The sequence below is a fragment of the Perca flavescens genome, chromosome 22 (genome assembly GCF_004354835.1).
Source record: "Perca flavescens isolate YP-PL-M2 chromosome 22, PFLA_1.0, whole genome shotgun sequence".
In the NCBI taxonomy this organism is placed as follows: Eukaryota; Metazoa; Chordata; class Actinopteri; order Perciformes; family Percidae; genus Perca; species Perca flavescens.
The window spans coordinates 11,439,178-11,458,188 of NC_041352.1; the positions used below are offsets into that span (position 1 = coordinate 11,439,178).

Consider the following 19,011-nt stretch of genomic DNA (forward strand, 5'->3'; position numbering starts at 1 on the left):
TCCCACTCACTCACACGCACACACCTTCCAACTCCCACCCTCTATCCATCTCAAACTCCCTCCCCTCCTCCTCTTCCTAGCATGCCATACCTAGCTCCATAATGTGAGGCTCAATGAGGCAGAAGGAGAGCTGAGTGAGGCTGGGGCCTATTAGTTTAGCTAGTCATCTATCTTTCAGCTCTATCTCTCTGACAGGCCTGTCTGACGGACTGGCAGGGAACCACCATCCATGCATTTACCGCCACATATTACCGCCAGCGTCATTTAACACCACAGCACACATGCAAAAAAAGTGCCCAGGTCCTTCCTACTTTAAAGCGTGCTTACGTATGTGTGTCCTCAAGTATAGTTTATCAGATGTCAGTAATCTATTTAATAAAGCGGAACTGTATGCCTTTTTATTTTTGGTGAATTATGAGTTCTAAGAATTGCCTTTGGGTCAGCTGCAAGTTTGGCTGGGAAGCCAAATATAATATTGTCAGTGGGTTTTTGGTTTTTTATTTTGCATTTGGATTGAATGAGGTTTCAGAAAGTCAATTGCCAGAAAATGCAAAAGGGAGCCTCGTGGCATGTTGTTATGCTAGAGTTATCATCAGAGACAAGGCCTTGTTTTTCTCTTTTTCTAGCTTAAAGTAGTAAGATTTAGCATCTCCATCCTCAGCCTCAAATCTTAGGCAAGCTTGAAATGTTCAGATGTGTGTGTGTGTGTGTGTGTGTGTGTGTGTGTGTGTGTGTGTGTGTGTGTGTGTGTGTGTGTGTGTGTGTGTGTGTGTGTGTGTGTGTGTGTGTGTGTGTGTGTGTGTGTGTGTGTGTGTGTGTGTGTGTGTGTGTCTCTGTCTCTGTCTCTGTCTCTGTGTGTCTATATGGAGATCTCCAGGGAAGGGATTACAGTGTGACCAAGTGAGCAGTGTGTTTGCGCACTTCATCTCCAAGACCAAGATCCTTTAAACAAAGAAGGGCAAGTAGATAGAGAGGGGAAAAGAGAGACAGATATATGGGGAGGAGGGGGGGCAGAGAGAGCTTTTTCCCTTGCTTCATTTACATTGTCTTTTATAATCCCATGTCACTTTAGATTAATTATAATCCATGTTACATTTTCCATGCAAATGTCCCCGATGTGGATTACTTCCAGATAGCTTTGTGCTGTGTGTGTAGATGGTGCATGTCACCACCATGGCTCAGGGGCCCACTTCTTATAAATAACCAACTAAACAAAGGCACCCGCATGTAAATGAGCCTGTTAGGCAGCCTAAGGAAATTACAGATCTCTACCTGCTTCAAATTAGCAAGAAATTACTCATTGTTCCTACAGTAAATTTTGTGTACAATTTTGAATAGCGCAGATAAGGGGGAGACAAAGTGGAATTGCATGAAAACAAGATCTGATGTTAAATATTCCATATAAGCTTGTTCATTTTCAGAATAGTTTTTTTTTTTGCATGCATGCATGCATCCATCTTGCAAATTTGCCTAACTTGAAATGGAAGCTGTCTCTCTCTAAAATGAGATTAAAATATATTAAAGATATTAGCATGTTTAATTACAAGCCTGCAGCAATCCTTTTGTGCATGTACTGTATGTGTGTTTTCTGTGTAATGACAGCTTGTTGAACGTCTCAGACGATTTGTCAAATGTGACAAGGCCATGCTCATATTTATCTCTCATTAGAACACAGGCTGGAGATGGAAGAGAAAGGAGGGCTAATCATTAAAAAACACAAACTATAAGACAGCTGCTGTTTAACAGCCATTCTCTTCCTCTCTCTCCCCCTCTCCATCTGACTATGTCTCTTCCTCTCTAAATCTCACTCAGACTTTCTCTCTTTCTCTCTCTCTACCTCCCTCCGGCTAGATCTGGGCCTGCTGAGTGCTTCAGTGGGAGTTTGGGGTTCAGAGTGTGTTGCTGTAATGTTATAAGGTGACCGGGGGTCAGCCTAATGCGTAACCTCAGAGCAGTAGGCCAGTAAATCATGCTGGCCAGCCCTCCCTGGCCTGTTTTGGCCAGCTCTCCCTGCTAGATTTACTACTCCGTAACCTTAGCCAGTCTGCCAGGGCTCAGGACAGCTAAATTGAATACTAAATCCAAGCTGCCGCCACCCAGCCTGCTCCTTTTTAATTGACAGAAAAAAAAAAAAAGGAAAAACAGAAAAAGATTGGAATAGGTACTGTTTGATTGTTTTGAAAGTCCGCTGCAAGATGTAGTTGATTTCATATAAAGTCATAGTTGGAGAGATATAAGGATTCAGTGATATGCTTGTTTTTGTGAAAATCTCATTTGCTTGGTTCAGTTTGCACAAAATGTCTCACCCTTTCCAACACGTAAGGGCAGATTCTAAAATAGATCCACAGGAAAAGCATTAGCTATGATGGTATTGCCGGTGCTCCTGCCTTTTGAGGAACAATTTGGGACAAAAATATCCTGAAGTATTTAGAGCTACTGGCTTCTCTGTCCCTCTCTATAATTTTTTCTTGTTCATTCCTCTGTTTCTCTACATTTCTCTGCCTTTCCCTCCGTTGCGCTGTACTTCTCTCCATTTGAGCGCCCACTTGTGCGTATATAAGTGTGTGTATACGCAGCTCCCTAAACACCATTGACAGTTGCAAATAAAGATGGGTGGTGAGTGTGGCGCTCTCTCCCCCTGCAATGCAAAAGGGGTTGAGTGTCATAAATCACCTTTTGATTTATCTAATCAAGCAAGGTCCTGCTGCATGCAGACATTTGTCATTGGTGGTGGAGGTTGGGGGGACGGTGTCAGGTTTATTCTGCCCCTCCGCTTCACTGAGCTGCAGCTGGTGGAGCCCACCTAAAGATGAAGGGATGGAGGGAAGGTGGGAAGGGAGGGGAAAGAACAGGGAGAAGGAGGAAAAGAGACACAGTCATTAAGTGTCGGGCGCAGACTCAGAAACAAAGGAAAATGAGAGGAGAGTCTCCTGCTCCTGTCTTGTTCTCAATCCTGCTCTTTCCCATTATTATTTTAGCACTATTGAGGGTAAAAATATGAAGTTGGTTAACCTATAGGCAGAGGGATATGTTTGATTTTCTCTCATGAATGCATAATGTTTGGATTGTGGTAGCCATTGTATTCATATGTGTTACAGGTGATTATATCCTTGAATGACAATTTTAAATGTAATTCTATGCCTCAAAACAACTTTATTGTTCACATTTGCATGGCTTGCCATTTAAAGCTCCTAAGTGGCCATAGGGAGAACTGTTCTCTTAACATTCAAGGTTAACCAACTGTTTTTCTCCGAGTGAGTGTCATAAGTGATGATGAAAGCACAAGGTCGAAGACGAATCTAAACCAGAAGGACAGATTTTCATGTTGCACATGCACACACAGACACACACACTACACAAACATACATTTACATTCAATATGACAGTAATCAATGGTGATCTGTGGGCTCTTTCCCCCACCGCATTGTAAATGTGTTTGCAGCCTCTTGTCTGACAATCGCCTCATCTCCTTTTGCAGGGATGTAATTTAGTTGCAAATTGACTGGAAGACGGAGGCAAAAATTGAAAGTTGAAATTAGAAATGGTCATAATAAATATGGGAGGAGGGGGCGGAGGCTTTGGAAAGGTCAGGTGATGTGACTGGTGTTTCAAGGCTGGACCGATCTGACCAATGAAGTGTCAGAGGCCAGTCATGAAGCACATAATACACACACATACATGCACATAGACACACACACACACACAAGCCCTGCAGGGGCCATCACAAGCAGTGGAAGACAAGATTACCTCGCTATTCTGAGCTGCAGAGCAATTCTCGGATGTTCTTGGAAATTCACATTGTGCCCTTGTGTTTTTTTTTTTTCTCGACTCTCTCCTTCTTTCTTCCCCCATCCCTCCCTCTCTTTTTCTTGTCACTTTCCTTGACAGGCCAATATTTCAGGCTCCAGATATAGGGGATTACAAATAAAATAAGTGGAACACCTACTTAATGCAACAGAATTAAAATGCATGAACGGGCTGGAGGAATTGATATACGCCCAATACAAACATGAGCCACAGAATAATATGAAATACAAAATGTTTTTTTTCAACCCCCTCTCCATGTATCAGTGCTTTGATTTTCCTTTTTTTCCATTTGTGCATCTAGCGTGAAGCGTTGATTCGCAAGAGTGAGGCTCACATATTGCCTTGAGTGACCAGATGAGGGAAGGGAGGCAAAAGAGAGGAGGGGGTGGGGTGGTGATGGCTTAGGGAGAGAGGGAGGAAGAGAGCAAGGGGGAGGGGGGGAGGGAAGTAGGGAGGGAGAGTTGCTGTGTCTTTGTGTTGTGTCGAGTGGGTAAATTGCAGTGGCAGAGTATAGACGGGCCTGCATGGCTTGTATCTCAGGATGAGGCTAATGAAAGATTTATCAGTGGCTGCAGCATTTACTAAATACAACCAGAGGCTGATCTCTCCACATTGAGCCCTGCTGTTAACGTCACACACGCTTACACGCACACACACAAATGTACACACACAAGTAGCACTGCTGCTGTACCACCAGCCGTGACCAAGCCCCGAAAATTTAGCATCTTGTACAGACAGAGATGTTGTTGAGCCAGCTGGGGAAATGTATACGAACTAATGAAGTGTATAATATTACCATAACATTTAATGTATGTCGTGCTGTGATAATGAGCCTGCCTGAGTTTTCTCCATTTCACATGTCCTCAGGGCAGAAGCACGTCAGTGTATATGAATGTGAATAATATAGTCCATGTTTGTATCCATGCTTATGTTGACTTGGTGTAAAATCTTTTTTTTTAAATCATCACCTATGTCCCAATGATTAATTTGGTAGACTTATTTATCTTATTCACTCTATTATATGTATATTAATAGTCATTTGACCATTTTGTGATCCAACACAGCCACAAAATGTCAGACATTTCAATTTATTCACTCAATTGTGTTAGTTTAATGTACTTGATATGTTTAAGATTAATATTCCCATTTCTCATACAGTATGTATGTGTGATCTATGGGATACCATATATCAATGTGACATGGCCCTGTTACTCTCTTTCAACTCTTATGTTAAATATGTCATTCTTCTCCAGTAACTCATTTCAAAAAGCTCTATTTAAAAAATAAATCTACTGTTTAGCCATCAATCATTTTGCAGCTTTATGGGATTTTTAAATTGTTGTCATTTTTTATTTTTTACCTTCTGACTCTCTCCCCTTCTGCCAGGAGTGAATGCCACATCCAAAGAGGTTACTGGACCGAATGCTATGGTTAAACATTCCCACTTGCAAGATCGACAAATTGAAAGTCCTCCCAAAAGGCCAAAGTCTGCTGAGGGGAAGACCTCTGCCAATGAGCAGGTAAATGTTCCACTTTTCCAAAGAAAATACATCTGAAGGTTATTGAGCTTTGTTTGCATCAATTTAGAGTGGATATCTGACAATTAATATTCCAAATAAATTGTTAGGTACAGAAAGCTAATAGTTAATGAGGCAGGTTCTCCTTCATATGCAGTAATGAAATTTAACCTTCGCTGTCACTGTGGGATGAGCTAATGGGAAGATACTTATGAACTGTAAGAAGCAGAAATGCTAAGCTAAGCATTTGGCAATTGCTGGCACCAGCTTTCTATCAAAGGGTTAAACGCAGCCCACCATTCCCTACCTGACAGAGCTTTTTAGCATCAAGCACAGTAGGCCAGTCTTTGTGTTCTTAAGTGAAATACCTGCACTAGCCTTAGGCCTCCCTCCCTGCTTCTTTCCCCCTTTTTGCATCTCTTTAAATTATATGTGTTTTTAAATTAGATTATGAAGTATTAGCTTGTCTGGTTCTGGGCCCTGCAAGGAGGGAGGACTTAGTCATTTCAGAAATGGATTCTATTAAGACAGGTGGTGGGGAGGCAGCTATGTTAAGAGTACTCCCTGTAATGAGGGCAAGGCGTAGCTTGGGAGAGTATACACCTTTGTCATCTGTAATACTGATTAGAAATTCTGGCCAATCATGTTTTCTGCTAATAAAATTGCATGAGTTGAGAGACTTAAGTGAATTACATGAAACATGGTTGATCTACATTTTCTGTGTTAAGGTGGGCATGGGGGTTGGTGGGGAGAGGTGAATGTGGTGGGATGAGGTGAATGGGAAGTGAAAAAAGGGAAGAACAGGAAAGCTAACCTAACCTAACCCTAAGCATGTAAAAAATGTAAGTTGATTTTGATGTCCTGCTTCTTTAGCGAGGCAGTGGACAGCCAGTTATACTAATGGCTCCGTTGTGCAAGAATAATACCCACTAAGGAGTACATCTTGTGCAAAAACTAGTTCCTGCTCTTGGATTAAGTTTTACATTGCACAGGGTATTTTTTTTCTCTACTCACAATCAGATACAGTACTTATTACACCATCTTGTTTTTTTTAGGTTCAGCAGTGTCCATATTGCAACTACAGCAGTAAAGATGCCAACCGTATGCAGCTCCATGTGATGTCCCAGCATTCCATGCAGCCAGTGATTCGCTGCCCACTGTGCCAGGATGTCCTGAGCAACAAGATTCACCTACAGCTGCATCTCACCCACCTTCACAGTGTGGCTCCTGACTGCGTGGAAAAGCTGATTATGACTGTATGTAGAAGTAATGATTATGAAGATGTGTCTGTGTGTGTGTGTGTGTGTGTGTGTGTGTGTGTGTGTCAGCAAAAATGTGTTTTTGCAAATTTGCAATTTCTTCTAAACTGGAAAAGAGTATTCAAAAGTCACTAAAAATTACTTTACTGCAAGATTTCCATAAAATATGTTGCATGCATTTATTGTACTGCCTTTAGATACTGCCATAACATTAATTGTTGTTGTCCTCTGTGGAGCAAATACTTTAAAATAAGAAGAAGCAAGTTGCAAATACTTTAAAATAAGAAGAAGCAAGTTGAAATATTTTAATTTGAGATATAATCTATAAGAAGAAGCAAGTTGAAATATTTTAATTTGAGATATAATCTACCAAATCATATCATTATTTACAAATGTATATGATAATCAAAACATTTCTTTGCTCTTGATAGGTTGTCGGACCTGACACAGCAACACCAAATAATATAATGCATCCCCAAATTGGACAAGACAAAGGTCTGTCTTTAATGGATTCCTCTACCTCTCTTACTGATGGGTCAGGGAAGTCTCAAGGTAAGCAGAATTTGGAATGAATTGTTTCATTTATGTCATTAATTGGTTGTTCAAGTGATAATGAAGTTGAACTGTATTAACTTTAATAAATAAATATATACATGAATAATTATTAGGTTTGTTTGGTGGTTTGTCATTTATCAGAAAAATAATGATACGTATATGATGCAGTGTATTGTACTTCAAATTGTATTTTCTACTTTTAGGAAATATCTCAAAGGATGAGCTGACCAGTCAAGACAAGAATGAATTGGACATGCAGGTTGAGGATCTTAAGCCCCCAAAGGAGGCCTCAGAGGCCCCAGGCTGGAAGAGAACCAGTGGGTTAGGGCATGATAGCAAGTCCCCTGATACCCTACAGGATCATCTCAGTGAGCTACAAAGGCTCCAGCAGCAACAACAGCAGCTCTCAGTATCTGATCGTCATGTCTACAAATATCGTTGCAACCATTGCAGCCTGGCCTTCAAGACAATGCAGAAGCTTCAGATACATTCCCAGTACCATGCCATCAGAGCAGCCACTATGTGCAGCCTTTGCCAACGCAGCTTCAGGACATTCCTGGCCCTCAGGAAGCATTTGGAAAATGGACACCCTGAACTTAGTGAAGCTGAGGTGCAGCAACTCATTGGAAATCTGCCTCTGAATGGAGATATCACTGAGAGTGAGGCCAGGGCCTTGGAGGAAGCTCAGGCTTTTGAACATGACTTGGACAAAGATGATGAAATGGACCAGGAAGAGAAGCCCAGTCCTACAGGAAGTGACAGTAGCTCTCTGCTAGATGACATGGGAGCAGAACCAAAACGGACCCTACCATTTAGAAAAGGGCCCAACTTTACAATGGAGAAATTTTTGGACCCTTCTCGACCTTACAAGTGCACAGTATGTAAGGAGTCCTTCACCCAGAAGAACATCCTACTAGTTCACTATAATTCAGTTTCCCACCTGCATAAGTTGAAGAAGGTTCTCCAAGAGGCGTCAAGCCCAGTTCCACAAGAGACAAGCAACAGCATTGACAACAAACCATTTAAATGCAATATTTGCAATGTTGCCTACAGCCAAAGCTCAACACTTGAAATTCATATGAGGTCAGTGCTCCACCAGACCAAAGCCAGAACAGCCAAAACAGAAATGAGCAGCAGTAGCAGTGTCACTGGCACTAGTGGTCCGGTGCCTGCAAAAAGCCCAGCCCCAAGCACACAAGGGAACAACAGCAACTCAGACACTGCTAGAAGTGGAACACCATCTGCTAACAAAGAAAACACTGTGGAACCCAAAGAAGCTAACAGCAGCAACAACACAAAACAAACAACAACTACTGACCATGTTTCAGCACAGACAAGCAGCCACCAGTCAGCGCAGTCCTCAGCCCAACTGCAACTGCAGCTTCAACATGAACTCCAGCAACAGGCTGCCTTCTTCCAGCCTCAGTTCCTTAATCCAGCTTTCTTCCCCCATTTTCCAATGACCCCAGAAGCACTGCTGCAATTTCAGCAGCCACAGTTCCTCTTCCCCTTCTACATCCCAGGAGCAGAGTTCAACCTTAGCCCAGAGCTAGCGCTGCACTCAGCAGCAGCTTTTGGAATGCCTGGCCTTACTGGATCATTCCTTGAGGACTTGAAGCAGCAGATGCAACAGCAACACCAGCTGCAGCAGGCTCAGGCCCAGCAACAGGCTCAGCAGCAACAGCAGCAGCAGCAGCAGCAAGCATCTCAGGCACAGATGCAAATTCAGCAACAGAAAAACCAGCAACTGCAGAACCACAAATCTAAAATGGAATCTAACAGCGTGTCAGTTTCAGAAATTCAGATGTCAAGAGAGGCAGAGGACCAATTAGAAAAACAAGAAAACAGAGCCAAGATGGAAAATGCAGGTGATGCAATAAGTGATGGAGGAAAAGACAACAAAGACCCTAGAAAATCAAAGTTCCCAGAGTCATTGATTCCTCCTCCACGTATTGTGTCAGGAGCAAGGGGCAATGCAGCCAAAGCACTACTAGAGAACTTTGGATTTGAACTGGTCATCCAGTACAATGAAAACAGACAAAAAAACCAAAAGAAAAACAAAGACGGAGTTGAACAAATGGAAATGAACAATGATAAGCTTGAGTGTGGGATGTGCGGAAAACTCTTCTCCAATATTCTTATTCTCAAAAGCCATCAGGAACATGTGCACAGTCACTTTTTCCCATATGTGGAGCTGGAAAAGTTTGCCCAGCAGTACAGAGAGGCCTATGACAAACTCTATCCAATAAACCCTGCTTCACCTGAGACTCCACCACCACCGCCGCCACCGCCTCCCCCTCCGCCACCTCCTACTCCAGCCCCAGTGACAGCTCCTCAGCCCTCCTCTACTTCAATGACCAAGCCCCAAACCCCAGTACTTTCACCAGTGTCTGCCCCCCATCAGACCCCACACCAACCGTCTCACCAGGCAACACCACCCCAGCAACCACCCCCTCCTCCACCACCTACTGCCCCTACTGCACCTCCCCAAGTGCAGCTCCCTGTTCCCTTGGATTTGCCCCTCTTTCCACCTCTAATGATGCAGTCCGTCCAGCACCCAGGCCTGCCCCCCCAGCTTGCCCTTCAGATGCCCAGTATGGACTCTCTTTCCACAGACCTTACACAGCTCTGCCAGCAACAATTGGGTCTTGATCCAAACTTCCTCCGCCAGTCCCAGTTTAAGCGACCACGCACCCGTATCACAGATGACCAGCTTAAGATTCTTCGTGCCAACTTTGACATCAACAATTCCCCCAATGAAGAGCAAATTCAGGAGATGTCAGAGAAGTCTGGCTTGCCCCAAAAAGTCATAAAGCACTGGTTCCGTAATACTCTCTTCAAAGAAAGACAGCGGAGCAAAGACTCTCCCTATAATTTCAATATTCCTCCCATTACTACATTGGAAGATATTCGAATGGAGCCCCAGCTCGGTGTACATGAATACTACAGAACTGAGTCAGCCTTCAACAAGAGGTCCTCCAGGACCAGATTCACTGATTACCAGTTGAGGGTACTTCAAGATTTCTTTGACACTAATGCCTATCCAAAGGATGATGAGATTGAGCAACTTTCCACTGTGCTCAATCTACCAACTCGGGTCATTGTGGTGTGGTTCCAGAATGCCCGCCAGAAAGCTCGCAAGACCTACGAAAACCAGGCAGATTCTAAAGATAATGAGAAAAAAGAGCTGACCAATGAGCGATACATCAGAACCAGCAACATGCAGTACCAGTGTAAAAAGTGCAACATTGTGTTCCCACGCATTTTTGACCTTATCACTCACCAGAAAAAGCTGTGTTATAAGGACGAAGATGAAGAAGGTAATGAGGACATGTGTGAGGAATACATAGATAATATTGAGCAAGGTCCAGCTAGGACTACCCAAGTACCTTTCGAGCCACCCAAACAGTCCCATGGAACTGCCAGCAGTTCTGGCTCAAGCTCCCCTGTGATGGCCTCTCCTCGTGCCAGCATAGGGAAAACTTCCCCCAAGCCTGACATTGCTCCCGAAACTGAACCTAAACAAACTGAGACTGCACCCTCGCCTGTGATCAAGTCATTACCAGAACCCAGACCATCGAAGGCTTGCACACCTCAGCCACCTCCTCAGAAAGCTCCCCAGCCACAAATGTCAAGACCCCATTCCCAGCCACAGGCAGCTGCAGTGCCCTCAAGTCCACTCTCCCTGGCCCTTTCCTCACTCACAAACAGCCTCTCCCACCAGATGCTTCAGTACCAGTGTGACCAATGTAAAATTGCATTCCCCACTGTGGAGCTATGGCAGGAGCATCAGCACATGCATTTCTTGGCTGCCCAAAACCAATTTCTTCACTCTCAGTTCCTTGAAAGACCCATGGATATGCCCTATATGATATTTGACCCAAATAACCCCTTAATGGCTAGCCAGCTCTTATCTGGAGGCCTCTCCCAAATCCCCTCTCAGGGTAGCTCTGGTTTGGCCTCTGCTGCAGGCTCTGGAGCATTGAAGAGAAAACTGGATGACAAGGACGAAAGTGCTAACGATAAAGATGGTGGAAACAGTAGTGAAGAGCAACACAGAGATAAACGTTTGAGAACCACCATCACACCAGAACAACTGGAGATTCTCTACGACAAATACCTACTTGACTCTAATCCCACAAGGAAGATGTTGGACCACATTGCACGAGAGGTTGGCTTGAAAAAGAGAGTTGTGCAAGTTTGGTTCCAAAACACTCGTGCAAGAGAGAGAAAGGGGCAATTTAGGGCTATAGGGCCCTCCCAGTCCCACAAGAAATGTCCCTTTTGCAGAGCACTGTTTAAGGCTAAATCTGCTCTAGATAGCCACATACGATCTAGACACTGGCATGACGCTAAGCAGGCAGGCTTTAGCTTGCCACCAAGCCCAATGATGAATCAAGACAATGAAACAGGTGAAAGCCCAAATAAGTATAATTTCTTTGACTACCCACAGCTGCCTACCAAGACTGAGCCAAATGAGTATGAGCTGCCTGCTGCATCCTCAACCCCAGTCAAACCATCTGAGGCACAGGTAAAAAACTTCTTAAGCCCTTCATCCTTAAAAGCTGAAAACTGTGATGAAACTGAAGGGCCTAATATTAATTCAGCCGAAGCCTCATCTTATGATTTCAGTAGGATGGACTTTGATGAAACATCATCTATCAATACAGCCATTAGCGATGCTACAACTGGAGATGAGGGTAATAACAATGAGATTGAGAGCCTCACAGCCAATGGAGGGGAAAAGCTGAGTAACAAGAGTGGCGTGGCATCAAATTCTGATAGTGCCAATGAAAGGTACCAATACAGCATGGTGAGCCCTGCCCTCAGCTTCTCTGGAAAGGACTGTGACTCTTACTTTAGCTCCAGAGATGATGAAATGGATGACTTCAATGACAGGAGTGAATCATCAAGCCTAGCTGATCCCAGTTCTCCTAGTCCCTTTGGGGCAGGTAACCCCTTCAACAAGTCCGGGAAAGGTAGCAATGCCGGGGATAGGTCAGGCCACAAACGATTCAGGACCCAGATGAGTAACCTGCAACTTAAAGTCCTCAAAGCCTGTTTTAGTGACTACCGCACTCCTACAATGCAAGAGTGTGAGATGCTTGGCAATGAGATTGGACTCCCCAAGCGTGTTGTCCAGGTGTGGTTCCAGAATGCCCGTGCTAAAGAAAAGAAATTCAAGATCAACATTGGAAAGCCATTCATGATAAGTCAAGGCTCACCAGATGGGCCCAGGCCTGAGTGTACTTTGTGTGGTGTAAAGTACACTGCCCGGATGTCCGTCAGAGACCACATCTTCTCCAAACAGCACATTGCCAAAGTGCAAGAAACCCTGGGAAATCAGGTAGATAGAGAAAAGGACTACCTAGCACCAACCACTGTCCGTCAACTGATGGCACAGCAAGAGATGGACCGCATAAAGAAAGCTGGTGATGGACTCAGCCTGCCTGGCCAGCAGCAACAGACTGCAGTGGACAACAATAATGCACTTCATGGCCTCAGCCTACCCTCAGGCTACCCAGGGTTATCTGGCCTTCCGCCAGTGCTACTTCCTGGGGTCAATGGGCCATCATCACTTCCTGTTTTCCCACCCAACACACCTGGTGAGTTAGTATGACAAACAATGAAAAAAAAGTTAAATAGACTAGAAGCTTTATGAACTGAGCTGTATCATGCACTATTTTATTCTACTATACTACTGTTTATTCCTTATCACAGTGGTGTTTGTTGAAAAGTCTTATTTTTTAAAACTATTTTAAAATTAAAAATGGTGGAAGTTAGTGCATGTATAATGTCATCATCAGAGTTGAACTGCTAATTGATAATTCAGAGATTTTTTTACAACAAATGTATCTATATCATGGCTTTTGTTTGTGTTGTTTGTTTTTCCCCTTATTGTAGGTTTGGTATATTTATATTATAATATATTGGCAGATTGAAATTATCATAAAGCGCATGTGACAGTTTTGATCCATAACAAAATCTTAACAATAGAGATAAAGACTCAGCCAGTGACAAATTAAGCATCTTTATCTTGTCATACAAACAAATTTCCATAGTGATTTGGGGTTGAATATTTAAATATTGAATATTTCCATATTTATATACCACTGTATTTCAGCTTTAGCGTCTCCCGGTGCTGGCATGCTTGGGTTCCCTACACCAGCCACCCCCTCTCCTGCCATGTCTCTCAGCACTACCCCAACCAAGACTCTTCTGCAGACTCCTCCTCCTCCTCCTCCACCTACTCTTCCTCCTCCTGTTCCCTCTACACCTTTGGCAGCAGTAAATCATACAGAGCAGCAAGGTAAAGACTCAGAGAGAGACAGCAGCAAGAAACCAGGCAACAAGCCATCTCAGATGAAGGTGAAGGACAGAGAGAATGAGAGCGGCTCACGCCCTGAGACCCCCAGCATGGCCAAGAAAAGGGAGAAACCATGTCCAGCTCCAGGGAAACCAGGAAGTGAGACTCAACTAGACGCCACACAGCTTCAGGCACTTCAGAATGCTCTTGCCGCAAGTGATCCCAACTCTTTCTTGGGAGGGCAGTTCCTGCCCTACTTTCTACCTGGATTTCCCAACTGCTTCTCCCCCCAGCTTCCTAGAGGGGTTCAAACAGGGGGCTACTTCCCACCACTGTGTGGAATGGAGAACCTGTTTCCATATGGCCCAGCAGCAGTTCCACAAGCTGCCATGGCCGCTGGTCTCTCCCCAACCGCCCTCCTGCAGCAGTACCAGCAGTACCAGCAGTCCCTCCAGGATTCACTGCAGAAGCAACAACAACAGCAGCAGAAACAACTTGAGCAACAGCAGAAACAACAACAGAAGCAGCAACAGAAACCAAACCATGTGAAAACACCCCAGAGCATACAGAGCACCACCACTAATTCCTTCAAACCAAAAGAAGCTATAGATGCTAAGGAGAACACAAACAAAGGCTCTTCAAAAAAAAGCACAAAAGAAGAACCGAAAACAAATACCAAAAGTACCATGGATTTTCCAGACGCTTTTATCGTTCCGTCCGTCAAGCATGAATTTATATGCAGGAAGTGCCAGATGATTTTTGCTGATGAAGATTCTGTGGTGTGTCATCAAAAGTCCTTCTGTTACTTAGGACATCCTTTTACTGACCTGCAAGAGACAGTGCTTCGAAAGGCAGTGAGCAACTACACTTGTGTTGCCTGCAACGTGGTTGTTAACGGGAATGAAGCACTTGGCCAACACCTTCAGTCGAGCTTGCACAAAGAGAAAACAATCAAACAAGCAATGAGAAATGCCAAAGAGCATACTAGATTATTACCTCACTCTGTCTGCTCCCCTACTCCTAACACCACATCTACCTCGCAGTCTGCAGCTTCTTCTAATAACACCTTTCCTCATCTCTCTCACTTGTCCATGAAGTCCTGGCCAAATGTCCTGTTCCAGGCCACCACAGCCCGGAAAGCTGCTTCCTCCTCCCCGTCTGCCTCTCCCCCCCCCCTCTCCTCACCTTCAACGGTTACCTCAACTTCCTGCAGCACCTCAGGGGTTCCAACCTCACTACCCACCGAGAGTTGTTCAGATGAGTCTGACAATGAGCTAAGCCAGAAGCTGGATGACTTAGATAACGCGTTGGAAGTCAAGGCTAAGTCAGCCTCTGGCCTAGACGCGAGCTTCAGTAGTATCAGAATGGATATGTTCAGTGTGTAGGAGTGACAAAAGGATCCCTTGCTTAAAGAAAAAAATAAGACTTTTTAAACTGCAGTTCCAAAGTTTCTCTTAACCCAAAAAATTACAGTACCAAATGATTGACTCAGGATTGTTTTTCCCATATTGATATGCTGGCAAGATATTGATTGATTTTTGTTATGGACAGAACTGTTGCAGATGCTTGACTGAGCTTATATTGTATACAAAAACATGGAGTAGGAAAAAATCCCACAGGCTCCCTTGGGGGGGCTTGTTTCAAGCCAAAAACTCTCACGATAGCAAATTGCACCTCAGCTGGATTGTTTTCCAAATGCTAGCATGTACTGTATGGGATGACGATCCAGAACCCTCAAAGAGAATCTCTCTTAGTTTAGATAGGTGTAATTCAGTAGCTTTAAATTCTCAGGTCAGAACATAACATTTCTCATTTGTTAAAGCAGCAACAAGCCTGGGTACACTTGGCTTATAACCAAAACATGTCAAGCTTTATCGGACGCATTTCCTTGATGTGTATAGAGTACCAAGAGACAATATTACTGTTACAGTGGACGATGTGCATATCCTTTTAGTTTTGCCCTACAAAGACAGTATGGTTTTGCCACTGAGGGAATTTAGAATGGTGAAGTAAATGTGTATGATGCCCCTGTGTTTGCCAGTTTGTATTACAACAAGCTGTATCTATTTCCCACCCCCTTTTTTCTTGTAGTATATACTAATCTGTGCCAACTCTTACCTTCTCACTTTACCTCTGCTCACACCCTTTTCTGAAGAGGTAATAACTCTAGTTTTGATAGACTCTCGGATTATGTGAATATAACATTTTTCATTTGTGAATTGCTGTACTGTTACGGTACCTGCTTGTGTCTGGACTATAGTGCACTTATTTTGTTTTTATTTGTCGTTTTATTTTTTGAGTAGGCCATTTGTTAATTTAATAGAATTTTTCTGTTTGTATGTATGTTTGTGTTTTAATTATTATTTGTCTATTGAAGCAGCATATTGGTCCATATTTGTTACAGGATTGATGCCTAACAATCTAGAGACCTATTTAACAATTGGTGCATCCATGAAAGCAGTACTGTATACTTGAAACTGTTAAGGTACAAGTTGGTCACATGTTAAAAAAAGGTATGATCATTTGCTATACGTTTGCAAACATGCTGCTTTAAAAGGGGGACAACAGCATTTTTGTTGTATATTAAAAACATTTTCATGTACTTAAAACAGTGTTACACCTATACGCAGCCATTTAGTGCATAGGTTGACGTCCTCCCATTAATTCTCTGGGCACTTCTGATGATCTACAGTTAAAGTCAACATTTTAATTTTTTTCCACATTTAGTGATTTCAACATTGCAAAGTATTACCTTACAAAGTTTTGCTGCTACTGTGTAATGTTATTTTGCTTGCCATAAATTCTCTCAACTTTCTACCAGACAAAATACTGATCCATGAATTGCTTTGCTTTGCTATTTTCTTTTTTTTTTATATATATATATAATTTTGTTATTTTGCTGTGGAACTAAGAATGTGAAAGCTGTCAAAGGGTGTTAAATTTTTTAACGAATCACTTTCTAGTTTGGTAATTGAAACCAATGTGATTCATTCCAAAGTAACAGAAGGCTATTTGTATGAAAGAAAAAGGCTTGTGAACAAAGAAAGCTACGCTGTTGTACATATTCGTAGTTGGCTGTGCATGGTACAAATTTATTAATATGAAGAAATGCAAAAATGTATTGCTTTTGGTATTTCCTATTCTGAGATGAGCAAGTAGCATGTAATGCAACTGTTTGACAGGTTAAATCAAATCATGCTTAGTTATTGTTTCAAACAATGGAATCAAGTAACATTTCCTCTTCTGTTTTATTATTGTAAAGGTGTTTTCTTTTCAAAGTTTTAAAGCAAAATGTCAGTTTTTAATTTTCTGCGTGAGCTTTTAAATTGTCATTATTTGGACTTTTAGTATTTTTACATTTACTTTAATCCTGAAGACACTTTTCGATTGTGTTTCATAAGAGACATCCTGGCCTCCCAAGGTGCAATTCTGCCATTGTACAAACATGAGCGACTGTCCTGATTCCAAAGGCTTTCACAACTCTGGCTTTTTGCCTTTCCCCACTTTGTGGCTCAGCATTATAAGACTGAACTGTCAGCTAGCATCATGTGCTAAGATGTTAGCATCAGACAGGACGCTTTCCACACCAAGGACTGGTAAAAGCTAACAAACCAACAAAAAGGATGGTCCAACAATATAACTGTACATAGATATTGCAACTGCACAGCAGCCAAAAAGAAAAAAAAAAGAACTTTTTAAAAAAAAATGGATGGATTGTGTCATGTTTATGGGGACAGCCTTCAAAAGGTTGAATTTGGAATTGTTCTTCTGGATGTCAAAGGGATTTTCATGGCGCAATCATATCCTACACAATATGTACTCTTCAACATCTGGGTTACATAGGAAATGCACCCTGAGGTTTTAATAAGAAGAAGCCCCTATGGCTAAAACTTTAAATAAACTAAACCAAAAATGTTATTGATGTTTTATATATAGAGAGTAGTCGCATTAGTTTTTGTTACTGTACTGTTTGAGGTCTCAACTGTACCGTATCACGGTAATAACATGGTTTTGAAACCTTTTTTTTATTTTGTCACAGACCTGTTGTCATAGTTGAAATGACGTTTATTGTAGATGGTATTTGAACAACTTCTGGAAATAGTTCATCAAGTATGTTTGTTGCTCATTGTTGTGATACATTAAAAACTGTATCTGCAAACCAGTTTGGTCTCATCAACAATTCTTTATTTCATTTTCACTCTTCCATGTTCCATTCAGCTTATTATCTTATCATGACGTTTCATCAAGTTTTCACTTCTCACGCATCTGATTGATTGGCAATTTGACAATAATTTAGAATATACTTAATCAAATTTGGGGGTGTTGTTCAGCATGACGCAAAGTGGAGGGTATGACAATATGAAAGTTATTATCACATTCCAATTTAAATAGATTTTTATTAATCAATCATGTTCACAATAAAATAGGCCCTCCTGGGCTGGCTGGCTGCACATACCGAGGCGGCAGCTAGCACAGGCTATTTCTTTTGCTTAACACTAAAGAAAGGCACACAATAACGTTAACAAACTAATCGATCAAGGCAGCGGTAGAACAGCAGCTCAGGTAAAATTGCTGTTTTTGTCAATAGAGTCTGGTAGCTTTGAAGAGAGCATAGACAATGGCTTCAGTTCCCTGACGGAAAGGGCTGCCTGATGGCAAGGTTAAGCGGTAAAAATTGTCTAAATTTAACAACACTTGAAGGGATACTGAATTGCAGATTTTAAACCAGCTCTGTGTCATGGCAGTGTGTGTGCAGATAAACGGCCTCCCTCTGTGGCACTAGCTATGAGTTTGTTAGTGTCACGTCTTTTTTTCATGAATTGCACTGTGCAAAATTCAAATAATAGGTGCTGTATATTATATGGTTATTATATCGCAGCTATGAACCAATCAGATTGCTTGAATTGCTACCCGTTTTATAAAGGTGTTTTACTAGTACAGTGTAAATAACACTTGTATTAGTGCAATGTTTTTTTTAATGAAGTTTCGGTATTACACTTTAAATTAATGCACGTCTTTGTCCAAAACTTTCAAGTATGCCTATGTCATACTGTTAACAAAATATGTACTGTGTCAACATCCCTCAACATCCCTCTTATAATTGTCATTCCACTCACTGACAGACTAAAATTCTAAATCATATAATGGGTATTTCCCGTCATTATGCTATTTGTGGTAATCTGACTCTCAACAGATGCAGGAGATTATGTTTGGAAGTGTCTGCTAATCTGGATTTGATCAGGTGCAGCTCTAGACCCCTGCCATTAAAAGGGAAATGTCCACAATAATAAATCATGACAAACAGATGTACAGCCACAACAGAGAGCAAAGATTAAAGTTATTACCTATGATTGGTGATCCTGTATGTGAGGACAAAAGTACATCATATTCTAACCTAGATTTCCAGATAGATAGATAGATAGATGGATAGAAATTGTGTTTTGTGCTGCCGACTATATACTGCTCTTAAAATTCTATTAAGAAGCGAAATGCATGTCAGTGTGAGACAGGAGGGTGACTTTTTAGATCTGAGGTCAACAGATGCTGTCACATTAAAAATTGCACC

At 42.3% G+C, this 19,011-nt stretch overlaps 1 protein-coding gene across 1 annotated transcript in view; it reads left to right on the top strand.

Moving 5' to 3' along the window:
• Window positions 1-17,607, top strand: part of zfhx4 (zinc finger homeobox 4) — an 82,946-nt gene extending 65,339 nt beyond the window's left edge. The window contains exons 8-12 of the mRNA XM_028569156.1: window positions 5,194-5,327; window positions 6,380-6,580; window positions 7,015-7,135; window positions 7,342-12,744; window positions 13,263-17,607. Coding sequence (XP_028424957.1) covers window positions 5,194-5,327; window positions 6,380-6,580; window positions 7,015-7,135; window positions 7,342-12,744; window positions 13,263-14,830 — 7,427 coding nt within the window. The 3' untranslated portion in view covers window positions 14,831-17,607. The remainder of the gene's footprint in view (window positions 1-5,193; window positions 5,328-6,379; window positions 6,581-7,014; window positions 7,136-7,341; window positions 12,745-13,262) is intronic.
• The last annotated feature ends 1,404 nt before the right edge of the window (window positions 17,608-19,011 follow it).